At 47.1% G+C, this 27,696-nt stretch overlaps 1 protein-coding gene across 1 annotated transcript in view; it reads right to left on the bottom strand.

The window, feature by feature from the left end:
* The window catches only part of AGPS (alkylglycerone phosphate synthase), a 72,136-nt gene extending 60,202 nt beyond the window's left edge, over nucleotides 1-11,934 (bottom strand). The window contains exon 1 of the mRNA XM_056861193.1: nucleotides 11,723-11,934. Coding sequence (XP_056717171.1) covers nucleotides 11,723-11,934 — 212 coding nt within the window. The remainder of the gene's footprint in view (nucleotides 1-11,722) is intronic.
* Between the last annotated feature and the right edge of the window lie 15,762 nt (nucleotides 11,935-27,696).

The raw sequence follows: 27,696 nt of genomic DNA, 5'->3' as shown, positions 1-27,696 counted from the left end.
TGTATCTTGCATTTCAACTGCTGCTTTCTTTAACTCCATGTCTCACTTTTGCAAATATCACAACCAGTGTGATATTTGAAATTCTTCTTAGGTGTTATGCCTAGCCTCTGTGGTATAACAGATTACTCCACAGGAAGGACTTCCTCTACCACCCCAAAGTATATCTCCTCCTGGACCTCCGAACATGTAACAGAAAAATGATTGTATTTCTTGTTAGAGCCTGAATGATGGGGCCATTGCCTTTTTTAGATTTAAAATACTGTGCTTTCTCAGAACACGTGGCTCATCATAAATGCCACAGCACTTGCTAGTCTTAACCATCAGAATTCCTCTTACAAATCCAAGCAGCTATCAGACTTCGCCTTTCCTCTTGTCAAAATCCACATAAAAGTAAATGCTAAGGCGTGTGGAAGGCTTGCATTCCAACAATGGAAACGGATTTTAAAACTGAAGACGGGAAATGTCTTCTTAACATGAAGCGTCCTGGGACCACAAATGGAAACTGCTTAATTTAGTCGGCTATTTTCACTGCAGCCAATTTCAGAAGAATGCAGCCCAAACAAGCCAGCCATCTAACACCAAGCCAGCCATCTGACACACAAGTTAAATAATAACGATCGTGAAAAGGCTGCAGAACACACTTGCCTGACAAGGAGTTTCTCGAGGAGGAATAATGGATTGTATCCAGGGAGCTGCCAAACACGAGCCTCTGCTAATGAACCAGGCAATTTGCCACTGATGATGCCCCAGAACTGCGTAACAGTTTGATATTCAGTTTTGTATCCTGCCCTCACTCCCGAAGCTGGGCTCAGGGCGGCTCACAACATGTAATAAATACAATAAAACAGTATAAAATACAATAAAATTCCAGAAAACTACATAATAGTAATAATCGATAATTTAACAATTAAAGTAATGGTGCTCATAGAAAACACAAGCGTCGCTGCAGGGCCGGCAAGCAACCAGGGCCCCCATAAATTCCAGTAACATAAGGGGGCGGGTAAGGAAGCCAGCATAGATGATAAAACCATAGCTGTCCTCAACCATAGGCCTGGTGGAATAACTCCTTGCAGGGCCTGAGGAATTGTTTGAGATCCCGAAGGGCCCTAGTTTTGGTGGAAAGGGAGTTTCCCCCAGGCTGGAGCCAGGGCTGAGAAAGCCCTGGCCCTGGTCGAGGACAGCCGGACACTTTTCGGGCTGGGGACCACCAGGAGATTATTGTTAGTAGAACGTAAAGCTCTCTGAGGGGAATACTAGGAGAGGTGGTCTAGCAGGTACAAAGGTCCCAGACCATATATAAAATGTTTGTTATTCTACTTTACTCAGAAGCCATGGAATCAGACATTTAATCTGCAAAAGCTAATTTAGAATTCTGTGTTAAAAGTTTAGGCCTGGAAAACAACAGCTGAAGATCATTTGAACATTCTCTCACATGTTGTTGGATATGATTGATCAGTTGGTAAAAAGTATGAGAATAGTTAAGACAAACAATACACACTGATTTATCACTAAACACAGAGATACAATGTCCAGAAATGCTGAAACCATGGGAAACCTTTCTTCCAGTTCTTAGGGAAAGTTTGAAAATTTAGGGAGGCAAAATTGAAATACATACCTTACTTTCTGAAGTAGCCTAAACTTATTTTACGACTTCAATATAAAAGGCATCATTTACAATTTAACATATACAATTGTACTGTTAGGGATATTTGTGTAATTTAAAAGTATAAACAACTGCTTTCAAGAAGCAAAATTCCCTGACCCAGGCTAGTATTTGGATGGGAGACCTTCAAGGAATATCACGGCCGTGACGTGGAGGCAGGCAATGGCAAACCACTTCCTAACATCTCTTGCCTTGAAAACCCTTCAGGGTTGCCATAAGTCAGCTGTGACTTCACAGAAAGAAAAAATTACAAATACACCCAATACTGGAAACATAGCTGGAAACTACAGCACCCTAGGCCCGTGTTGGCGAACCTATGGCACGCATGCCATAAGCGGCACGCCGATCCCTCTCCGTGGGCACGCGCAGAGCCGGGCGGAGACGAGGCGGCAGGTGTAGCGGTGCGGCCAGCCAGGTAGTCCTTGGGGGCGAGCATGAGCGGCCAGTGGCGGCAGCGGGTCTGGAGCGGCGCCTGGGTGGGGCGGCGGCATTGCTGCTGTGGCAGAGTGGGGCGGCGGGAGGCATATGGCTTGCGGCATGGGGCTCTACCGCCGTGGTACCACAAGGACCTGAGCCGGGCGGCGGCCAAGGAGCTGCTGGCCTGGGCCGGCCGCGACGGCAGCTTCCTGGTGCGCAAGAGCGTGGCAGGAGCCTTCACCCTCTGCCTGCTGTGAGTGGCCCTGGCCCCTTGGAGGCCAGGGGAAGAGGGGTTTCTCTCCCTCCTGGTAGGATGTGCTGTGATCGGCGGCGGCGAGTTGGGAATCGCTCCCCCTTTTCCCTCCCCTCCCCTCGGAGCCCCCTGAGTCGAGAGCTTCTACCGAGCACGCTGCTTGGAAGGGTGCGTGGCTTGGTTATGTTTTTTTGTAAAGCGCGTCTCGCCCGGGGTTTGCATTTCGCTGCAGGCGGCGGAGGGGAGCCAGGGAGCCGGACCGGAGGAACGGAGTGGGAAAGCCCCCCCCCAACCCACTTTTGCAAACTTGCCGCCCTTTGCACCCGCACGGCTTTTGCTGCTGGCGTGGGAAGCATGCGAGCTTGCCCCCCCCTTACCCGGGGCACGATGCAAAGGCGCCTCTTCCTCTGCAACGCGGCAGGCTTTTTTGTGTGTTTGTGTCTTTGCATCGTTGGGGGGTGAGTTGCAAAAGTTCGCCTTGCGGGTTTTCATGCAAGCCTGCGGCCGCCTCGACCTTTCCTCGGGGGGGGGGTGTCTTTCTCTCTCTTCCTCCCCCAATACACCCCGTTGCTTGGGCAAGCTGGCCCCTTGCGCATTTTCCCCATCCAGATTCTGAAAACTCTGCATGGGGGATAATTGGCCATTTGTGAATGGGAGGTTTTGCCTTGGATTTGCCACTCAGATGCACATTTCCCCCATCCAGATTCTCAAAACTCTGCATGGGGGGTTATTGGCCATTTATGAATGGGAGGTTTTGCCTTGCATTCGCCACTCAGAATTCCTTAAAAGTGTGGAATTCTTTGCCAAATAATGTTAAGTCAATGAAAGCACTTGGGATTGCTTTCCTCACTTTGTTTGGATCATCTTATGCTTGTGAGCAGCTGTTTTCAGCTTTGAATTATATCAAATCTGACACCTAACCGATGACCTGAGTGCTGCATGTGTTGCTCTCAAACTTACAAAGTATGAGCCAAATTATCAGCATGCACACAACAGCAAAAATCACATTAATTGTTCAAAAGCATCCCTTTCGATAAAAAGTTGTTTGTATAATTGAAAGCTCTGTTGTTGTGTTTTTCTTTTAAGGCAAAAGATGTTAACGTATGAGTTGTTTTTTCTAAACTAAAACCTCAGTATTCAGGTTAAATTGCCGCATTGGCACTCGGCAATAAATACGTGGGTTTTGGGTTGCAGTTTGGGCACTCGGTCTCTAAAAGGTTCGCCATCACTACCCTAGGCTACCTTAGCACATGTATCTTAGGGCCAAACATGTCTCAGGTCATCGGTGCACAACTAGACTCACAGTCAGACATACATCGGGGAAACTTGCCCCAGTGCTGAGAGCCAGCATGGTGTAGTAGTTAAGAGCGGTGGTTTGGAGTAGTGGACTCTGATCTGGAGAAGCGGGTTTGATTCCCCACTCCTCCACATGAGTGGCGGAAGCTAATCTGGTGAACTGGATTTGTTTCCCCACTCCTACACATGAAGCCAGCTAAGTGACCTTGGGCTAGTCACAGCTCTCTTATAGCTCTCTCAGTCTCACCTACCTCACAGGGTGTCTGTTGTGGGAAGGGAAGGTGATTGTAAGCCAGTTTGATTCTGCCTAAAGTGGTAGAGCAGGGGTGGGGAACGTCAGGTCCAGGGGCCATATAAGGCCCGCGAAAGCATTTGGTCTGGCCCTTCGTGGGTCCTGGCAGATCTCTAGCTCAGAAGGATCTAAGACTGGTGGTCTGCCCCCTCCCGCAGACAGAAATAACCTTTATTCAAGGCGGATGTGAGTTTGTTTTGCCAAGAAAAGGAACCTTTTTTCTGCCTTGAAGAAGAGTCATTAGCTATGGAGCTGCTAGGACTGCCCAAGAATATAGCAGGCTAATTTTAAGTTGATAATTCTGTATGGCCCGCAAATGATATTATAAATATCTAAATGGCCCTTGGCAGAAAAAAAGGTTCCCCACCCCTGTGGTAGAGAAAGTCGGCATATAAAAACCAACTCTTCTATAAAAGCACTCAATTGCTTGGTGCTGTGAGGGGGAAGAAGGCACTTCCTGTTTCTCTCCCATACCAGTTTCACCAACAAAAAGAATGGTGGGGGGCTTTTTGCCCCCTTTTCTCTGGCTCCGTATGTCCTTACTAGGGCACATGTAGGCAGAGAAAAGGGGCAAAAAGCCTCCCTGCCGCCATTTCTGCTGGCAAAAGCAGAGTGGAAGGGAAACCGGAAGCTCCTTCACCCTCCTCACAGCACTGAGCAAATGAATGCTTTTTAAGGAGAGTTCCCCCAATGTACATCTGCCTGCAAGCCTTGTTATACACCTGCGACCCGACACATGTTAACTGCATCATGTTGTTACACCCTTAGTTTTGGCCATCAGAGGGGAAAACAGCAGAAAATGGAGAACAGGAATTTTTTGGTCAACAAAAGAAAGTGATATTTGGACCAAAACAATCTGTCATACTAGTACTAGCAGCATATTTGGATACAGAGTTAAGGCACACAGTATTTGGATATAGAGTCCAGCGCCAAATTTCTGCTTCTGCAAAAGCTCTTGCACAAGTGGAAATGCGCCAAAAAGCCTGCAGCAGCCACGCACACTAAAACAAACTTACTGCGTCCCCAATTACGTTTCCACAAGTTCTGTGTAATTAATGTCTAGGCATTCTAGTATATAGGGAGGAAAGTTCTAGGTGTTGAACAAGATCTGGAGCATGCAGAACAGCACTAAGTCCATTTATGTTCCTGCTTGCGCATTACCATAGGCAAGCCAGCATGGAGAACATCTCATCTGTGAAACAATCTCATCTATGAGAACAATTTCATCTATGAAAGAGTAAGAAAATGTTATTACACAACAAAAACCCCTATGGATTGCTTTCTGGGATGGCAGCAACTTTGATTTATAGGAACTTATGCTAGTATGCATCTTGGACAACATTGCCTCATATTCTGAAGACCCAAGCCAAGAGGAAAATGTTACCTAAACCAGAGGATTACATCTCTTTTGCCATCAGAGCTTTCCTGAGCAACTGAATCTCTGCATGTATAACGCCACTGGTTATGCATCAGCTGGTCTATCGAAGAGGCGCAAAACACTTGCAAGTATGAGAGGGAGGGCATACTTGGTCATCTTCTGGGCATGGAGTAGGGGTCACTGGGGGTGTGTGGGGCAGGTCGTCGTGAATTTCCTGCATTGTGCAGGGGGTTGGACTAGATGACCCTGGTGACCCCTTCCAATTCTATGATTCTAAGTAAAGCTCTTGATTACATGAAGGTTAATTGTCTGTCCCTTTGGACAAACTAAAAGTAAGCTCGCTGAAACTATCTTGAGGGAAAGTACAGGCTCTCTCCCTTCAAACAGCCTGGCCAGATTTTATTCTCAATAACCAGAGAATGCAATATGCTTTTGGGGGTGGGGGGAAAGGTAAGGGAGAGAGGAGAAGAAAAAGGTCTTTGCACATATCCTTAATTTGAGAATAGGCAGGGTCCGGGAAGGGGGCAAAGGCAGTTGGCGCAGAAGTCACCAGAATCTACTTTGTACAAGAAGCCAGCAGGCAGTGTTGCAGAGACCGCAACTGGAACAACTGCTTCAGAGATCATGGTAAAGATGAAGCTTGAAGCCCCTTCAAGAAGCTCTTATCCTCCTATCGATCAGCAGGATGGCGACAAAAAGCTTTGTGAGGATGACGATTCCTCAGCTCATTTCGAGGACTCCTGAAGTCACCAACTTGGCAGGCTTTAAGAGGAGAGTGGACATGTTCACGGAGGATAGGGCTATCCATGGCTACTAATAAGAAAGAACACTAGTTATGATGCATACCTATTCTCTGCAGTATCAGAGGAACATGCCCATTATATTAGGTGCTCTGAAACACAGGCAGGATGCCGCTGCAGTCATTTTGTTTGCGGGCTTCCTAGAGGCACCAGGTTGGCCACTGCTGGACTTGATAGGCCTTGGTCTGATCCAGCATGTATTTTCTTATATTCTTACCGTGGAAAAAAAAACATGGTCAGATTTAAACAGTGTAGCTTTCAGCATGGAATATAGTCTTACCTTCTTTCGGGCATGAAATATCCAGGGTTCAGACTTGCTAGATCTGAGATCTGCAGTCTTGTGGACAGCATGCAGTAGCGTCAGGGTAGGAAATATATGTCTTGGATATATGGCTTCCCAAGAGTGAGGACAAGTTTCACAGTGGACATCAATTGAGAGGGGGAGGACTGGAAGTACTGTTTACAAACTATCATTCCCAAATCATTCTTTCAGGTACATCGAGAAAGAATGCTCAAATGCATATAATTCGTGAAGGACAGAAGGGCTACTCCCCATGCGTGGCCTGGCTTGATCCCTTAAAATCTTTCACAAAGACCCAATGGGAGGAAAGGGGTAGTGCCTACCAGGAAATCCTATGAGCCCATACTGGATTCGTTGTTCAGAGAAACATGGATCTGGGGGATCAAGAACTCTGCAATCCTGATCCCAAAGGTAGGATTCTACTTCCACCCCTTAACACAGGAGCTTGTGCCATGTTAGCATTTTGTTTTCCTTTCTGACCCCCCCACAAAAATGTAAAATCATCTCTCCATAGTAATCTCTCCACAGTAACAGTTCAACACATACTTCAGATAAATGCTAGCAAATCATGAAACCAAGGAGTTACAGTATTTTTCGCTCCATAAGACGCACTTTTTTCCTCCTCAAAAGTGAGGGGAAATGTCTGTGCGTCTTATGAAATGAATGCCGGCTGGGCGCGTGCGCGTCGGGACGGCGCGAGCTGGCATTCCCCATCCCAATGGCCAGCTGGGAGGCGGGCGGGGCGCACAGAGCCAGCTAGGCGAGTGCGCGTCCGGACAGCGCGAGCCGGCGTTCCCTGCCCCGCTGGCCAGCTGGGCGCGTGCGCCGGCTCGTGCCGTCCCGACGTGCCGTCGGGGTGGGAAACGCCAGCTCGCGCCATCCGGACGCGCACGCGCCCAGCCGGCATTCACTCCATAAGACACGTTTTTAGAGGAGGAAAACAAGATTTTTTCTTGTTTTCCTCCTCTAAAAACTAGGTGCGTCTTATGGTCAGGTGCGTCCTATGGAGCCAAAAATACGGTACATCAACACCAGCATTATAATTCTGGTTTGTGATGCCTCCCTTGGTCATGCTTTCTGTCAAATGACTGAATTCAAAGATGAACTACATCACACTAGATAACTAGCTAAGACACCAGATGGGACCCCACACAATACATAATAACTAGATGAGACATACTTCTAAGTGGCGTAATAATGCTCTCCTTTTTGTGGGGCTGGAATGTTGAGATCCCATACACAGAGGGTGTGGTTGTTAACCATATGTCTGCAACACAAATCTCTAACTTTCCTGTTACCGCTGCAAATATCGATGGATACCCTAACTTTCTTACCATTTCCAGTCCACTTACCTAAACTCCAGTTACATCATTGCAATTAACACCTAAGAATATAAGAACATAAGAAAGGCCATGCTGGATCAGACTAAGGTCCATCAAGTCCAGCAGTCTGTTCACACAGTGGCCAATCAGGTGCCTCTAGGAAGCCCACAAACAAGACAACTGCAGCAGCGTTATCCTGCCTGCACTCCAAAGCACCTAATATATTCAAATGCCCCTCTGATCCTGGAGAGAACAGGCATACATCGTGACTAGCATTCATTTTTACTAGTAGCCATGAATAGCCCTCTACTCCATGAACATGTCCACTCCCCTCTTAAAGCCTTCCAAGTTGGCAGCCATCACCACATTCTGGGGCAGGGAGTTCCACAATTTAAGTATGCATTGTGTGAAGAAATACTTCCTTTTATCTGTTTAGAATCTCTCACTCTCCAGGTTCAGCAGAAAAGCTTCTCCCTGTCCACTCTCCAAACCATGCATAATTTTATAGACCTCTATCATGCCCCCCCCCCTTAACCACCTTCTTTCTAAGCTAAACTGCCCTAAGCATTTTAACCGCTCCTCACAGGGCAGTTGCTCTAGTCCTGTGATCATTCTGGTTGCTCTTTTCTCCACTTTCAAGCTCTGCAATACTGTACACAGTATTCCAAGCATGGTCCTACAAGTCAGTATGATAGCAGCAGTTTTATTCTCTATTCCTTGTCTAATTATGGACAGCATGGAATTTGCCTTTTTCACAGCAGCTGCACACTGGGTTGACCTCTTCATCGAGCTATCCACTACCACCCCAAGATCCCTTTCTTGGTCTGTCAATGTCAGCACAGATCCGATCAGCGTATATGTGAAGTTGGGATTTTTTTGCCCCAATATGCATCACTTTGCACTTGCTCACATTGAATCTCATTTGCCATTTTAATGCCCATTCCTCCAGTTTGAAGAGATCCTTTCAGAGCTCTTCACAGTCTGTTTTTGTTTTAACCACCCTAAATAATTTGGTGTCACCTGCAAACTTGGCCACCTTGCTGTTCACCCCCAACACCAGGTCACTGATGAACAGGTTGAAAAGCTCCGGTCCCAACATAGATCCCTGAGGGACCCCACTGTTCAGACCCATCCATTGTGAGAACTGACCATTGATTCCTTCTCTCTGCTTCCTATTTTTCAGCCAGCTCTCAATCCATAAGACTTGTCCTCTTATTCCTGTTGACAATGTTACTGAAAATTCTCTGCAACACCAGTAGTTACTCAGTAAGTATATGAAGTCTTACGCTCAATTTACGCAAATCCAAAATGAACAGGCAGAAAATAATGCTGCAGTTTCATAGTCAGTATTAGGAAAGGCCTTCTAACTATCCCCTCATCCTTGCATATGTGATTATTATGTTCGCAGTGGCAAATACAATCCTGAGAACAGGGGAAAGTTAATGTTAGGACAAACTGATCATCAAAGAACACATACATTCATGATCTTATTGCACCCAGCCAGCAAGACTGCCTTGCCCCTCACGCAAGCAACTTGCTAATGAGCTGAACCACTACTGCCCAGAGTGGAAGAGCAAACAGCATTGCTATCATTCCTCCCTGCCTCTGACACACATCCTGTTGCAGTTGCTGACTTACCTCCCTTCTGTATCACTGCCACTTCAAGGACCCCACCCCCTCCCCCTCAAGTATTCAGTTTCACAAATCTGTGAACCGTGCAAGGCATCTGGACATCCACTGTTTGTACTTCTGGTGCAACATCCCAGAAGTAGGCGGAAGGAAGAGATAGACTTCTGCAGCATTCCAGCAGAATGCCGGATTCGTGTCTTCATTTGTGGAGAAGACACACGAGTTCTTCATCAGGACAGCACCAGAAGTTTTCAGCTACTATTGCTTTGCTGTAATGACCTTTGTTTCAAAGCCTATCCACCAAGGTGGGCCACTTTTCAACACGAAGGAGCGCAGTAGAATGCATTCACACTTTGACCTATAGGTACAAGAACTAGGGGGGGGGGGGAATAAACTTAAGCCTGGGATTTCCAGAACACTAACCAACAGAGTTAAAAGTTTACAGACCTAAAAATTCCTACAAGAGACAAACACACATTAACGGCCTGCTTCTAGAATCAGGTCTGAAGAAGTTCAAGCGGGCCTCTCTCTAAACAAGGCCACAGAGTTATCTACTGGCTCTACAGTGGATCACTCTACAGTAATCAACTGAAGAATGCTTACTCCAGATGATCCGTTTAACTTTCTGGAGTTTACTTCTGAATGGAGGTGCTTAGGATCCAGCTAGTAAGATCTGCATACCCACTCCTATTCAAAATACCAGCCACACATCACATTTAGTTGATATCTGATAGTGGACTAAGAATCCATGCTGCTAACAACGGTTGAGAAACAGAGCAAACTTGTTTTTTAAGAAACAGGGCAAGGGTACTAACTTTGGGGTCAGGCTGATAGACAGTACAATCTTATGCATGTTTACTCAGAAGCCAGTCCCATTTAATTTCAGAAGACATTTGGAGGAAGGTAAGTTGCTTCAGCAGACCTGGCTGTCCTGTTTTTATCTTGGGTGTTTTTCTAACAAAAAAAATAAATCTTGATTGTTATCTTGTTTTCATGCTTTTGACACTTTGCTAGCCACTTTAACACCAAGGAGCTAACGCAAAGTAACTCAACTACAGTAACAACCGGGCTCGCTCCCAGGCTAAGTGTTCTTAGGATGGCACTGTTATGTCTGTGGAATACACTTCTATGACTACTTACCTGGGAGCAAGCACTTCAGAACCTAAGGGCCTACTTTACAGAGAGATGCGTCTAGGACCAGACAACAGACCAGCTCCCCGATAAGCCCGAGGCCGTTTCCAGAGCCTCCTCAAAGCCCAATAAACTTCGCCCGCCCTTAAAACCCAGATTGAGATGGTAGAAAAGGGCAAGAGCCCAGTAGCACCTTAAAGACTAACAAAAATATTTTCTGGTAGGGTGTGAGCTTTCGTGAGCCACAGCTCACTTCTTCAGATACCCTCATACCCTGCCAGAAAATATTTTTGTTAGTCTTTAAGGTGCTACTGGACTCTTGCTCTTTTCTACTACTGCAGACAGACTAACACGGCTACCCACTGTGAATTATTTTCTATCACCTTTTTGACCAGTTTGTTAGTATCTACCTTGATGGCATATTGATGTATTCCCCAGATCCCTGGACTCATGACTAGCATGTGAAGGCTGTCATGCAGAGGTTATAGATAATAACCCATTTGCTAAACTTGGAAAGTGTGCCTTCGATCTGACAGAGGTAGATATCCTTGGGCATCATATTATTCCCCACAATATCCTTATGGACCCTCACAAGGTAGTGGTTATCCTTACCTGGCAGGCCTCTACTTAAAGACAGATGGATTCACATTCTAGCTGTATCTGAAGAAGTGAGCTGTGGCTCACGAAAGCTCACACCCTACCAGAAAATATTTTTGTTAGTCTTTAAGGTGCTACTGGACTCTTAACATTGACATACGAATGCTTGCCTGAATTCACTCTCCTCTACTTAACGACAGATGGATTCACATCCTAGCTGTATCTGAAGAAGTGAGCTGTGGCTCACGAAAGCTCACACACCCTGCCAGACAATATTTTTTTGTTAGTGTTTAAGGTGCTACTGGACGAAAGCTCATACCCTACCGGAAAACATTTGTGTTAGTCTTGAAGGTGCTACTGGACTCTTATCCTTTTCTACTACTGCAGACAGACGAACACAGCGACCCACTGTGAATTATCAGATTGAGATGGGGTTTTTTTTTTTCCAACGGCTGTGGAAAGCACAACATCCGCCCTGCGGGCACACAGAGATAGCGAAGCCGCACGCTTCAGCCGCTACCGGGCTGGCTGGCTGGGGAAGGGAAAAAAGCAGCGCCGGATGAGAGGCCCCGCGCCTCTCCGGGGCCAGCGGTCCGGCGGCGGGAAGGAGAGCTCCTCCCCAGCCAGGCTTCCCAGGACTTACCGTCTCTTGGGGAGGGTGGTCGGGGGAGACCCCGCCGACGGCGACGGCGGGGCCGCCGCTCGCCCTCGGCACGGACCGGCCGACAGGTGCGTCTCCGGAGCGCCGCGCAGGTGGCCCGAGAGGATCCGCAGCCGCCGACGCGCCGCGGACTCTGAGGACGAGGCGACGCCGCTTCCACTACCGCCCGGCCCTCCTGCCGCCGCCGCCGCCATCGCACTTCCGTGTCGCACCGTCAAGCAACGTCGGGTGAAAGGTCACGCGCGGCCCGAGCCGCTTCTTATAGGCCCGCCGCCCCCTCCCCTCCTTCGCCTCCTCCTCGCGCGTATGGGGACGAGGCGGCAACTCTGGCGCCTTCGTTGCGCGTCACGCCTGCGGAGCGGGGAGAAGCCACGCCCCTTTGGCCCCGCCCATCTGGCTGTGGAACTCTGGTGCTCCTTTGAGGCCCCCCCCCACTCGAAAACGCCTGGGAGGTTTTGCCTTGGACTCGCCACTCTCAAAATGCACATTTTCCCCAGTTTAATTCTCCAAAGTCAACAATAAGCCCCCCCCATGCAGAGTTTTGAGAATTCAGAAATGGTGCATTTTGAGAGCGGCAGGTCCAAGGCTTACGAAAGTAATGACTACAGGAGAACCACACAACTTTAAGGTTGACAATGAGGAAACTGAAATTGCGCAAGCCTTTCTGTTCCTTGGCTCCACCATCAACCCAAAGGGAGACTGCAGCCAGGAAAACAGAAGGAGGTTGAGACTGGGAAGGGCGGCCGTGAAGATATTTTGAAGTGTAAGTATGTGTCGCCGGCCTCCAAGACTAGATTAATTCAGGCCATCGTATTCCGTATTACTGTGTATGGGTGTGAAAGCTGGACAGTGAAGGAAGCTGATAGGAAGAAAATAGATTCCTTTGAAACGTGGCGTTGGAGGAGAGGGTTATGGATTCCGTGGACGGCCAAAAAAACAAACCAGTGGGTTATAGATCAAGCCTGAACTGACCCTAGAAGCTAAAATGACTAAACTGAGGCTGTCGTATTTTGGTCACAACAAGAGTCACTGGATCAGACAGTCATGCTAGGAAAAGTTGAGGGCAGCAGGAAAAGAGGAAGACCCAACAAGAGATGGACTGACTCAATAAAGAAAGCCACAGCCTTCAATTTGCAAGATCTGAGTGAGGCTGTCAAAGATAGGACATTTTGGAGGACTTTCATTCATAGGGTCGCCATGAGTCGGAAGTGACTTGACAGCACTTAACACACACACAAGTCCAAGGCAAAACCTCCCATGCGTTTTCGTTCACCTCAGGTCAGTTCTGCAGGCTAAACCCCAAGTCGTGCACTAGGTTTCTGCACTGGCTCAAGGAGACACTATGGGCAATATGTGTATGTGTGTTAAGTGTCCTCAAGTCGATTCCGACTCATGGCGACCCTATGAATCAATGTCCTCAAAAATGTCTTAGAACAAGAAAAGCCCTGCTGGATCAGACCAAAGTCCATCAAGTCCAGCAGTCTGTTCACACAGTGGCCAACCAGGTGCCTCTAGAAAGCCCACAAACAAGACGACTGCTGCAGCACCGTCCTGCCTGTGCTCCACAGCATCCACAGTGCTACTGGCCTGCTCCTCTGATCCTGGAGGTCTTGCAAATTGAGGGCCGTGGCTTCCTTTATGCAGCCAAGGAACGGGCAGATGCTCAGACACGAGACCAACTGTTTGCACGCCCTAAAGAATTTTAAAAAAGGCTGGCATCATCTTTCCAGTACACTCCACTTGTGGGTGGCATACGCAAGATCATTAATAAACATTGGCACATTGTTGCCTCATTGCCAGACTGCTCAGAACCACCCCTCCTGGGATATAGAAGAACGATGTCCCTTAAGGACAGACTAGTGCACACAGACACTATCGATCGCCCGATCGGAGATACTAGAAGGGGCCATTATCGCTGTGGATCATGTGTCATGTGCCCTTATGCACTCCCTGTCGAGTTTTACGTGCGTAAAAACAGGACTCACTTTTGAAATTAAATGCTACACTGATTGTACCTCTGCCAACGTGATTTATGCCGTCCTGTGCCCCTGCCAGCTTCTTTATATAGGCAAGACCAATCGATCCTTGAAAACAAGGATCGGAGAACACAGGTCGCGTGTGCGCAATTCTGTCCTAGAGGCACCGATTGTCCCACACTTCACTCAAGCAAAACATTGTGATACTGACCTAAGATTTTTTGCTCTCTGGCAATTTCACAAAAGACCATTTAGTAATGAGAATGTGGATAAAATATTAAGCCAGAGAGAAGCTTATTTCGTAACCTTGTTCAACACAATGATCCCGAATTGATTGAACTCGGCATGCGATTATTCAGCCTTTTTGTAATTGGGTTTGTTACTTTAAGTGCATTCAGGAAACCTAGATCAGCGTTTGTATAAATATCACACCTTTTCTCTCCCTTGTATCCCATCATGAATTGAGTAACATACCTATATGGTTACCTGGATATATGTTTAAGACGTGTAAAGTTGACAGTAAGTAATTATGTTATATTATGTTTTTGCATGTTATTTTGTGCACTAGCATAAAAAAATTTCCAATGATACGAGTTTTAATAATAATGAGTTTAATTGATTAGAGTAGAAGCATCGTGGGATAGCCATTGAACACCAACTCTTTAAAAAATCTTCAGTAAAGGGATCCGAAAAAAAGAACAAAAGGAGAAGAACAGAAGATTAATATTGATTATGTATGGCAGGGGTGGGGAACCTTTTTCCTGCCAAGGGCCATTTGCACATTTATAACATCTTTCGGGGGCCATACCAGGTGTAGATCTCCCGTGGGGGGGGAGAGGCTAGGGTTGCCAGGTCTCCAGCCACCACCTGGAGGTTGGCAACCCCAGGGGAGGCCACCCAGAGAAGGCCTGCAGGGCGCCCCCACTCCCCCCTCCCAGGTGCGAGGGCAGCCAGCGGTGAGCCCCAGAAAACGAGGCGCAGCCCAGAGTCAATTGGCAAGGGAGGAAGGGAGGAAGGAAAACAGAGAAAGAGGGAAAGGGAGGGAGGGAGAAACAGAGAGAAAGGGAGAAAGAAATGGAGAGAGGAGGAGAAAGAAAGAAAAGGATGGAGGGAAAGAAAAAAAAGGACGGAGGGAAACAAAGAAAGAGACAGAAAAAGAGGGAGGAAGAGAGGGAGAGAAAGGAGAAAGAGTGACAGAAAAAGAGGAAGAGAGAAAAGCCTCCCCCCCCCCACACACACACACCCACGCATGCCGGCCTGCGCGACCGGGCCCCAGCCACCCCACCTCCCCCGCCCACACACCTGGCGGTGCACGGAGCACCAAGCAACCGGGCCCCAGTCTCAGTGCACTCCCCCCCCCCAGAGCTCCGCGGCAGGATTCCCGGAGCTCCAGAGGGCCACAAAAAATGTCCTCCTGAGGTTCCCCACCCCTGATGTATGGACTATTATTCATTAACTGATGAAAAGTTATATGAAACAGGATATTTACCGGAAGCCTGTCTGAGATGAGAATGGTCCTAACAATATTTTGTTAAAAGTCTTTGTGAAGGAACAAAAGACTAATACAGTATTACATTTATACTGATATCATTGGTTTGTTTTATGTAATAGCCATAGTGGTTGCTTTTTGTTGAATAACTAATAATTTTGCAATCCAAGTTGACTTTAATTGTAAATTACCTGGAGGTTGGCAACCCTAGAGATAGATCACAATGGGTAGCCGTGTTTGTGTGTAGCAGTAGAAAAGAGCAAGGGTCCAGTAGCACCTTAAAGACTAACAAAAGTTCTGGCAGGGTATGAGCTTTTGTGAGCCACAGCTCATACCCTGCCGGATGTTTTGTTAGTCTTTAAGGTGCTACTGGACTCTTGCTCTTTTCTAATTCCATAGGAGTAATCGTGTTAGCCTGTAGCAGCAAAATAAAACAGGAGGCACCATACAAGGCTAACATTGATTCCAGCATCAACTTTCCCAAGTCAGGTGGCTTCATCAGATGCATTGAAGTATATGTTTGTTAGTTAGGCAGATGCATTTATACTCAAAAATTGTGAACGATGGAAAGGGAGAGGAGTGATATTACCAAAGAAAGTTTTTTAAAAATCACAACAACAGCCAGTCAACTGTTTGCAGCTTTCAAGATAAATCCATCTCACCATCAGATGTACACTTCATTTATGGGCTCTGACTGATGCTGGAATAAATTGTTTTTAACTGCCACTGACTTCTTTAACACTCTGAGATTAATGCTGAACCATAAATGTTTATGGGTGCACCCTCAGGTAACTTCACTTTCAGGCTCCCTTCACCCATGCCAGTTCATAGCCTCAAGCTTATAGCAGCTTTGACCCATCTTCTGAGACAGGCATACAATTGCCTAACACTAAACCACTATTTCTTGGCACATACAACAATAAGATCCTAAGTTGTGCTCTTTGTTAAGTCCGGGTGAGCAATACAGGAGGTCGGAGACGGAGTTCCACAACTGCTTTATTGAGAGAACAAGAATGGAACTAACTACTGTGATCGGACCCCTGCTTATATGTAGATTGCCAGGTCCCCACTCACCTTCGGTGGGAGGTTTCTTTAGAGTTGTGTGAGTGCGCATGGCTGGTGCGCGTGGCTGCCACTCGGGCGCATGCCCTGGGAAGGGCGAGGGAAGATTCCTGGCTGGCTCCCGGGGAGGGAGAAGGAAGGTTCTGGACTGGCGTGCGCCTGAAGCGGGCGGCCCGCTCACCCCAGGGAGGGCAAGGGAAGGTTCCCAGCTGGAGCGCACGCCTGAAGCGGGCGGCCCGCACCCCTCGGGGAGGGCGAAGGAAGTTTCCCGGCTGGCGCTCCAGCTCTGCGCGTGCACGATTGCCCGCCGAACCTCAGCTGGTCGGTGGGCAGAGGGGCACTTTACCGGGGGTTTGCCCGCCACCAGCGGGCACCTGGCAACCCTACTTATATGCCCGCTTGACCGCCTGCGGCCACTCTCCCCCAAGTCTGTGATTGGGGAGGGAAAACCCCAGTAGCCAATGGGAACATACAGTTCAGGAGCCCTGGGGAACTCCAAGTTCCACAGGGTGCTTGTTTTCCCCTGATGCAATTACAAGGTACTTGTTTTCCCTTGATTCAATTACACATACAGACATGCATACATAACACTCTTGATTTTTGATGAAGACAAACATAAGTTCAAACAGAAATTGCAGTTAGGGTTGCCAAGTGCCCATGCACATTACACATGTGTTCATATTTGCTGTAAATAAATAATGTAAATATGCCTGTCTTGGACCCAAACTTTTAAAATGTTGGAAGAAGCATTCAAAATGGAACCATTCTCCTGCTTGTGAAGTTTAAGCAGATACAATCAAGAGCATGGGGCTTCTTCTGCATTATATAGGGAGGCCAGCCTCCAGGTGGGGCCTGGAGATCTCCCAGAATTACAGCTCACCTCCAGAGTCAGTAGGGTTGCCAGGTCCCTCTTTGCCACCGGCGGGGGTTTTTTGGGGCAAAGCCTGAGGAGGGCAGGGTTTGGGGAGGGGAGAGACTTCAATGCCATAGAGTCCAATTGCCAAAGCGGCCATTTTCTCCAGGTGAACTGATCTCTGTTGGCGTGAGATCAGGTGTAACAGCAGGAGATTACCAGCTATTACCTGGAGGTTGCAGGAAATAAGCACCACTGTGTACAACTAAGTGATTGCTGAAACCTGACACAGCAGCCAACCACAAAGATCTTATCAAAATATTATGACCTTAACAAGAAGTTTTAAATACCATTTATCAATATGAATGAACAATAAGCATTTCAAATACATTGTGACAGACTTATAACAACGGGTTACCGCATTATGGGGGTTACCGCATTATGTGTTCCCAACGATGTATTAAGAGTGTGAAAACGTTATAAAAAATACTGTTCGCACTTTCTATGTATTCCCAGCGATGTATTAAGAGTTTGAAAATGTTATAAAAAATACTGTTCGCACTTTGTTTGGCCCCTTTAGCTGTGAAGACGTCTTCCAACCATTTTTTTCCAGTGGTATCCAAAAACCCTTTTAAAGCGATGTTTTTTATAACATTTTCAAACTCTTGATACATCGCTGGGAATATATAATGTGGTAACCCCCTATGTATTCCCAGCGATGCATTAAGAGTTTGAAAATGTTATAAAAAATACTGTTCGCACTTTCTATGTATTCCCTCCAATGTATTAAGAGTTTGAAACTGTTATAAAAAATACTGTTCGCACTTGTTTGGCCTCTTTAGATGTGAAGACGTCTTCCAACCATTTTTTAGCCGTGGCTTCCAAAAACCCTTTTAAAGCGATGTTTTTTTATAACATTTTCAAACTCTTAATACATTGCTGGGAATACATAATGCGGTAACCCCCAACGAAGCATGCAGCCACCCACAAAAGTATCATAATGTCATAATGTCCACAACTCAAGGCAAGTGTAACAAAAATGTAATGATTTGCAGTCTCTTCTACACTTGTACTCAATATGCACGTGAGTTTCTGAATTTCTTTCCACAGGGAGATAAGTAGGTAATCCGACCCTCACGCTGATGAAACATCAAGCCAGACGACCGTTTCGATTCTTCAATTCATCAGCTCCTTATTCAATGTCTTCCCAGTATTATAATGTCCACTTAAACTCATGCATCCTCCCCACAGGAATGCGACTGGCCCAAAGTCACCCAATGAGTTTCCATGGCACAAGTGAGGATTTGAACTTGGGTCTGCCCACATACTAGTCCGACACTCTTAACCACTACACCAACTTGGCTCTCTCTTTTCCCTGAATCCCAAGTTTTCTATGTGAGGGGACTGGGGTAGGAATATGGTGAAACATTAAATTGTGTTAACTCCTCACTGTAGTCTGAAATGGTTTTCCACCGGTTGTCTGTAAGCACTCGTCTAGGTGCTGCATAGCTCCACAGTCTGGGAGATTTAACCCCTACTTGGGAGTTTTAAAATTAATTTATGATTGGGCATTTAACAGAGGGCATACTGTTCTCCTCATAACTTCTTCCTCCCAGCAGGGTTCAGAGATATAAAACTTTGTGGAAGATGGGATGATATAACCTGACCAACCGAGGAGGATGAGCAATCTTTTTGGAATATCTAGATGATCTGTTGTGAGCAGTGTGTCATCCTGACCTAGGAGTTTACACAAGTGGGAACACTTTTGTGACAAGAGCTTGGGAGACTTCATCGTGCCTCTCCCTTACAGTTTTGGGACAGGAGTAAGATGAGAGTATTAAATTGCTTCATTCTGTCATTTTATGAGTCATGCTATCCACAATATGAACATAAATCATATTGCAAAATCACAGGGATCGAGAAGCAGATGCACAAGTTCTGCGAACTTAGGCAGATCATGAGAGGGAGGGCAGAAAGTGTTTGGTTCTCATGGCCCTTTCTTACATGCCCAGGGTAATGCCTATTCCCACTTTGGGGTCAGGAAGCAATTTTGCTCCAGGCCAGATTGGCCAGGGATCCTGGAGGGTTGTTTTTTTTTTTGCAATCTTCTGGGTGTGGAGTAGGGGTCACTGGGGGTGTGGTGGGGCAGGTAATTGTGAATTTCCTGCACTGTGCAGGGGTTGGACTAGATGGCCCTGGTGGTCCCTTCCAACTCTATGATTCTTTAAGCTGCATCTGAGTTCCATTTCGAATCTAAAATGTTTCACAAATCTTTATAATTCATTAACAACTCCCAAATATTAAATCCACATCTCATCCCCTCTACCCACATACTAATCCACCAATCCTTGGTAACACAGCATGTCAAAAGATAAAATTTGAATCATTTGCTTAATACAGTATATCAACTTTTCAAACAAATCCACAGAAGTTACTGTTTCCCACAAAAAAAAGTTTGCAGCCCAGCTAGTAATTATGTTTAGTCTGAAGACCATAAGCAGATGATGAGAGGGAGGGGATCTTGGCCATCTCCTGAGCATGGAGTAGGGGTCATTGGGGGTGTGGGGGGGAGGTAGTTGTGAATTGCCTGCATGGTGCAGGGGTTGGACTAGATGACCCTGGTGGTCCCTTCCAACTCTATGATTCTATGATCTGTGGACACTAACAGCAATCCTGAGTTGTGGGGGACAGTTAGTTTCATCCATATGAAAATAGCCTGTGCATAAAGAAGAAAATTCTAATTCTGCCACCTCTCCTAAATGCTTCTACACCTGGCTTAAGGAACACTACCAGGGTTGACAGTGACCCAAAAATGGCAATAAGGTATTTTTTGACAAAGTAGTGAGGTGCTCCTGTCCTCGGTCCCGCTACATAGGGTTGCCAACCTCCAGGTAATAGCTGGAGATCTCCTGCTATTACAACTCCAGCCAATAGAGATCAGTTCACCTGGAGAAAATGGCCGCTTTGGCAATTGGACTCTATGGCAGGGGTGGGGAACGTCAGGCCCAGGGGCCGTTTAAGAGAAACATATTCCCTCTGTACTACAAGAGGGCTGGGGGCAGAAGTGGCAACAATGGAGGGGTTAATGGGGGCAGGGCCAGAATGTGCGGGAGAGGGGGGGGAGTTCTTAGCCAGCGTGTCCTCCTTTCATCCCTGCAGGCAGAGGTAGCAGGAGCCGGCTGTAGAATCCGGCCCCGACCATGTGGAGCAGGAGCAACTCCGGCGTGCGGCTGGACGGCTATGCCCGGCTGGTGCAACAGACCATCCTGTGCCACCAGCTGGGCAAGTGCGCCACCGGTTGGATGCCTGCCTGCTTGCCCGTGCCCGGGGGGGGGGTCATCTGGGGAAGCTGCCTGCTTGGGGCTTGGCCGGCTAATTTTTAAGTTGATAATTTTGTATAGCCTGCGAATGATGTTATAAATATCCAAATGGCCCTTGGCGGAAAAAAGGTTCCCCACCCTTGCTCTATGGCATTGAAGTCCCTGCCTCCCCAAACCCCACCCTCCCAGGCTCCACCCCAAAAACCTCCCCCCAGTGGCAAAGAGGGACCTGGCAACCCTACTGCTACGGCCCGGTGCAACAGCAGAAGAAATTTGAGCAAAAAAGTGATGGGGGGGGGGCAGAATACCCCAACATCACGTCCAGTCACATAACCAAAAGTGATGTGTGATTAAGGTTGCCAGCTCCAGGTTGGGAATTACCCTGGAGATGTTGGGGGTGGAGCCTGGGGAGGGCGGGGTTTGGAGAGGGGAGGGCCTTCAATACCATAGAGTCCAATGGCCACAGTGGCCATTTTCTCCAGGGGAACTGATCTCTATCACCTGGAGATCAGTTGTAATAGCGGGAGACCTCCAGCCACCACTTGGAGGCTGGCAACCCTAGGGGGCACTGAGCAACTTGGAGGCTGCGGTTCCAGGTCATGGGAAACATTCCCAATAAAGTAAAAGATGGCAGGCTTTCTAGATATGGAAGAGGTGGTGGTTCTCGGTGGCAGACATGGCCTCATCTGTAACACGAGGCTTTGGCCGGCAATTCATTAGTCTAGACTGGGTCATAGTGACAGTCACTCCAAGGCAGGCAAACCTTTCTTTGAGAAATGTTCGTGCAACAGGTTCTGTTTGTGGCTAAAGCTATCATCTGCAGTCCTTGATGAAGAACCTTATGGCCAGATACCAAGTGAGGCAGAGCTTCCCCTGTGACTGCCTATTTTACTTCTGTTAGCACAATGAAATTAGGTCTGGTCCTAGTCCTTCTGCCAGCATCGTTCCCAGCATTGTGGAAGTGGCCCCTGCCCTGTTCAATGCTTGATATGGCATTCAGAAAGGAGCCATTCTCAAACTTAAGACGGAGGAGGAAATGGAACAAAATGAAAGCTCTCTTGTAAGAACCTGCCCACACGGTCCGGTGTTAGTCACCGATGGCCTGAAAAAACAAATCAGTATCAGCTTTACCAAAACATTACGGGAGGTAAGAGTAGCTATCAAACACCCGTCAAGTCTAGATTTCCTAAGATTGCCAACCTCCAGGTACTAGCTGGCGATCTCCTGCTATTACAACTGATCTCCAGCCAATAGAGATAAGTTCACCTGAAGAAAATGGCCACTTTGGCAATTGGACTCTATAGCATTGAAGCCCCTCCCCATCCCAAATCCTGCCCTCCTCAGGCTCTGTGCCAAAAATCCCCTGCCGGTGGCGAAGAGGGGCCTGGAAACCCTAAGATTCCACCCCCCACCCCACCCCGTAGGATTCAGGGATCCACATTCTGTACATTAATTCTAGACTGGACTAGATCATCCAGGGTCTATTTCCTATTCGGCATTGGTAAAGCCCAGAGGCCCACTTTGCCTAGGGCCCAGAAATTATATTATTGCTGTCTGCTAGAGCCTGTGAGCCAGCGTTGTGTAGTGGTTACGAGCGGTGGACTCTAATCTGGAGAACCGGGTTTGATTCCCCACTCCTCCACATGAAGCCTGCTGGGTGACCTTGGACCAGTGACAGATCTCTCAGAACTCTCTCAGCCCACGCGAAAGGCCAACTATTCGGATCCTCAACATTTGGGGCAAAAACTCTTAACTGTTCCTCCATTTTCTTGGGAGGCTGCTCTGTGTTGTCTAACACTATCAAGTTAAGTTGGTGGTAGGCAGAAGATAGGACATTTTGGAGGACTTTCATTCATAGGGTCGCCATGAGTTGGAAGCGACTTGACGGCACTTAACACACACACACGCAGAAGGATTCAAAAGAAAGCCCTTGTGTTGAGCATCGGTACAACAGCGTTTGTAATCTGCAGCTCTTTCTGTTTGGTGCACAGTTTCCTAATACAGTGGTACTGGAAGGTGTAAGAGAGCCAGCGTGGCGTAGTGGTTAAGAGCGGCAGACTCTAATTTGGAGAACCAGGTTCGATTCCCCACACATGAAGCCTGCTTGGGCCAGTCACAGTTCTCTCAGAACTCTCTCGGCGGAGGCAGGTGATGGCAAACCACCTCTGAAAGTCTCTTGCCTTGAAAACCCTACGGGGTCACCGTAAATCAGCAGTGACTTGACAGCACTTTCCAACGCCGCTGAGCCTGAAGACCCCACAGTCCAAACTTTGCTTTCTTGCCAGGGACATGGGGCAACCAGAACAATGTTATTTTGTGGTGCTTAAGATGACAGCAGAATAAGACGCCCTGGACATTGTTACATATGTTCGGTGAATCCATGCGGTTTGAGTTTAGGCTAATTGAACATCCTGTGTTGCAATCTGACTATGAGACATCTGTTTGTTTGTTTCGAATATTTATGCCACCTCTCCAAAATCTGCTCAAGGCAACTGATGTATAAGAATAAAACAAGTTATACAAGTTTAAATCAGTCATTCAAATATAAATTGAACAATAAGGGAGCCAAAACACATCCCTGACAGACCCCTCTCCACAGAGGGAAGGATCTAGACCAGCGTTGCTACAACGGACACATGTGTAGGAGGGCTAATATAGTGTTTCAATTAGCCACAACAGTCTACAATTGATGGAAGGGGTTCTCAGCTTGGTCCACAGGTGGTTTCTTGGTACAAAGTCAAAAGCTGCCCATAGTTCAATGAAGGCAACATACAAGGAACCACTTGGTAGAGAATTGCTCACTGATCCAGCAGAGAGCAGCCGTGTATAAACCCGGCCTGCTCAGGGCCAATAGTGTGTTCTGACTAAATTCAAGTTTCCGATGTAAGTATAAAGCATGCAATTTCCCCAGCACAGACAAAAGGTGAATCGGTTGGTAATTAGCTGGGTTAGATGTGCCCCCCTTTTTATGGGTTGGTGCAATAATGACTTAGTGCCAGGATCTAGGCACTTTGCCTGAGTTGTTGAACGATGTAAAAATGGATGGCACACCATCCAGTATCAGAATGAAGAACTTCAGCCATAATCAGGTCAGGCCCAGGGGGTTTCCCTGGCTTTAGTTTCTTGATTAAGGTCACTATTGTATCTCCTCTGGCAAGACTCTATGCCAAGCTGGAAGCGTCTCTTGCTCCCACAGAGGTTCTTCATTCATTGGTGGACCATCAAAAAATTAGCACATTATTCTTTTCGTACAGCTGGAGGAATACCAAAATCCATCCCTTCCTTCCTCCCATAGCACCAGAGACCAAGGACCAGAAAAAATATGAATCATTGTTTTGCCAAGTAAGGATTAAAGAATTCCATCTCCTTCTAATTTCTTCATGTTTTGTTTGCTCTGGCCACTTTGAATTACCTTTTTTAGCTGGATCAGCTCAGTATAAAGTTGCCAGCTCCAAGTTGGGAAATACCTGGAGATTTTGGGGGTGGAGTCTGAGGAGGGAGGGGTTTGGAGAGGGGAGGGACTTCAATGCCGTAAAGCAGCCATTTTCTCCACGGGAACTGATTTCTATCGCCTGGAGATCAGTTGTAATACCAGGAGATCTGCAGCCAACACCTGGAAGTTGGCAACCCTAACTCAATGCAAGTTTGGGAGCTGTGGGTTCTCCTCAACTTACGATGAACTTGGGATATTTAATGTTTGAGAGATCAACAATAATTATTAATGGCCGCTTTGGAAGGTGGACTGTATGGCATTATACCCCATTGAAGTCCCTCCACTCACCAAATCCCACCGTTCCCAGGCTGCTGTCATGAGTCAGCCTGCAGAGACCTCCTCTGACGAAGGGGAATTAGAAGCCAGAACAGAGGGACATCCTCAGGCAGAAGTCCCACAGGAACAACCACAAGGACTACAGCCTGCCAGAATAGAGGAGCAGTCAAAGTCAGGAGATGACTCGCCATGCCTGCAGCCTGCCAGCTCAAGGACTCCAGTTGGACCTGACACCTTGCAACATGCAGTGTCTCCAGAGGCCTCGCCAAGGCCACTGGAGCAGAGAAGAAAACAGGTCCGTCTGGCAATGCAGCAGAGACGGGAAAGTGCTAGACTGAAGGCTTTACAGAGGAACCTCCCCAGTAGCAGTGATGAGGAAGAGCAGGGCTGAAGCACCACCTGTGAACTCAGCCTCATCAGCATCAGCTGGCTCTGCTACAGCAGCAGGGGAAGGGACTGAAGCCATCAGTTAGGCTTGGCTGTTGTGCAAGCAACTTGTCACCAACCTCCTTGTGAACCGGCCTTGTTTCCCTGCTATCCTTTGGATTCCTGGTAGCCTGACTTCTTGGACTGGCTTTGACGAACGCCTTGGACTTCCCTTGCCGGTATTGAGATCTTGGACTTTGCCTGAACTGTGAATGACCTTGGACTGTTCCCCGGACTACTCTTCCAGCTCTCGCTCCTTGCCTGCACCACGGCAACTCCACCCCCAAAATCTCCAGGTATTTCCTAACCCAGAGCTGACAACCCTATCAGGAGCCCCCACAGGCCTCAGAACTGTGAAACGGGGTTGCTTCACTTAATTCCTTCTCCTCCTGGTCAGCTCCTCTTGGCAACTTAGAGAGTTCTGACCTCTTTCATCCCTGACTCGGGTATCAGCATTCTTTTATCCCTCCCTTCTCTGCCCATGCCTCCTCTGGCAGCCTTTCCAGAGTCAACCAGCTCCACCTACTCTTGAGACTCAACCTTCTCCTCCCCTTTCCTCCCCATCTCTTCAAGGCCCTATGGAAGATTCTCTTCATGCTCCACCCTGCCTCTGGACTGCCAGCTGGTCAGCGAGATGTGCCCCAGGTCCCCATCCTGATGGCAGCCCGCCTCTGCTGCATGGTCAGCTGGGTCTCCCCTTCCTATTGGCTGCTGGGTTTAGGCAAGAGGGCAGCCTGGACATCAGTGAGGTTGGGGTACTCCACCGCTGCACAGTGCCTCCAGGACCTGCTTAGAAGCTGGTGTAGATGGTGGTGGTGGGGAAATCCAGTGCATCTGAAGCCGGATATGGTAAAACCCTGAGGCTGCACCTTTAAACAAATGCTTAAGGTAAATTGTACCAACCTCAGTGGTTGTTGAAATTTCACAAAACATGACATTATGCTGCCATTGTGGAAAAATATTCAGTGCTAATACAATGGTGTTTAGGGCTGATCTGGTCTGTTCATCCAGACACTTTTGAAGACTTTTACAGCCACAAACACCGCCATTTGTATTCAGGCTGTCCAGTGGGGAATATAGTTCCTGGCTATGTGATAGTCTCCCAGAGACAATGGAAGCCCGTACTAAGATCATATGTAAAATGTGGGGAGTTTGACCCAACCAAAGCTCAATTAAAAAAAAGTCTACCAAATCCTCATGGTAGGAGCAGACTAACATGGTTAAGAACGGTGGTTTAGAGTGATGGAGCCTGATCTGGAGAACCAGGTTTGATTCCCCACTCCTCCACATGAGTGGTGGAGGCTAATCTGGTGAACTGGATTAGTTTCCCCACTCCTACACACGAAGCCAGCTAGATGACCTTGGGCAAGTCACAGCTCTGTTGTTCTCTCAGCCCCACCTTCCTCACAGGGTCTATATTGTGGGGAGGGGAAGGTGATTGTAAGCTGGTTTGAGTCTCCCTTAAGTAGTAGAGAAAGTTGGCATATAAAAACCAACTCTTCTTCTTCTTCTCCTTCTTCTTCTTCAGGCCTCCTGCCCAACTCCAAAGTCAGCTGCTGTTTAATAAGTGTCTTCTGGTGTTCGCTAGGTTATTAATTGTTTTTTCCCCCCAATAATGGGTCTCTTGTTCCTCTCCTTCTGCTTCCGCTTTCATTTGCAGATTAAGTTTTTTATACATTTTCTGCACTGTCTGTGCAATTAGATGCGTGTGAGTTGCGAACAGACTTAACTCTTCTGTACCACCACGCTGTCGCAGGGGAGACAGCGAACGCTAATCATGCACCAGCGAAGTCTACCAAATGTTATATTGCTGTCTTCTCAGTCATTGTTTATTAAGTCTTGTGCTTGCATTTCAATTGTTTACCTCAAGATCAATACAATGCTAATTGGCCCATAATTACTTGGGCCTCTCCTATTAACAACTAAATACTAGCTAATTTATTCCATATTCCATGATTAATGTGAGTAGACCAGTTCCTTCCTAAGGAAGTTCTTTGAGAACTCTTGAGTGCAAGACGTACTGATTGAAAATGTTTCTGTGGATGCTGCTAAGTACCTTCCCTTATTATGGTCGGATCAGAAAGTAGTTAATCATCATTAAACAGCATTATGAATGCATTATTCTCCTTCTTTCCAAATGAGAACGGAAATATTTATCAAGCATTCCTTCCTCCCTCTTCTACATCACTATTTAAAAAATTCACCTGTCTTTCTAATAATGACCCCATACTTTATTCTTAGGATTTCATCTATTCCTTGTATACATTAAAAAACAAAACAGGCGATAGAGTTTTTCAAACTTGATTTTTAAAAAATGACTGGTTATTTAAAAATAAAAGTCCCCCCAGTGAACAGCACAGATAGGTGATGTTCATATAATATTATATAATTTACATTACATAGTCTGTAATACGAGCCAGCATGTTACAGTCATTAGAGTGTCGGACTAGGACCTGGGTATGGTTGCCAGGTCTGTCTTCGTCACCGGCGGGAGGTTTTTGGGGCAGAGCCTGAGGAGGGCGGGGTTTGGGGAGGGGAGGGATCAATGCCATTGAGTCCAATTACCAAAGCAGCCATTTTCTCCACATGTTGAAAGGTTTCAATCAAGGGGTTTTGAGTTGTGGGGGGTGAATGTTGACTTAATTTTCATGCCCATTCTATCTGTGTCCTTATTTTTTAAAAAATCCTTCAGTTTGATTAACCTGATTAATTTAAAAAGGTCAGTCCGTGTTTGCACATTGGAGTATTGCGGGAATGGCACGTATCCCAGACCCAAATTGAGCACCTTACGTTCTGTATCCGTAAGGGTGTGGTCAGATAAATTAACCACTAGGTCTTGGGATTCCTCCTCCTGCGCCTGGGAAAATAACCTCCTCTAATATAGTAATTCTGGTAGTTTCTCAGTCTTAAGGCATAGTCCCTCCTTGATGTCCTACTCGAGATGCTAGAGGATTCAGTGTTGGTATCAGAGTAGGACCTAGTCATTATCAATACCAGGAGGTTGGCAACCCTAGACCTGGGAGATCCACTTAGCCATGCAGTTCATTGGCTGAACTTGGGC

This window comes from Euleptes europaea, chromosome 15 (genome assembly GCF_029931775.1).
Source record: "Euleptes europaea isolate rEulEur1 chromosome 15, rEulEur1.hap1, whole genome shotgun sequence".
NCBI classification, from domain to species: domain Eukaryota; kingdom Metazoa; phylum Chordata; class Lepidosauria; order Squamata; family Sphaerodactylidae; genus Euleptes; species Euleptes europaea.
This window is presented reverse-complemented; position numbering and strand designations above follow the sequence as displayed.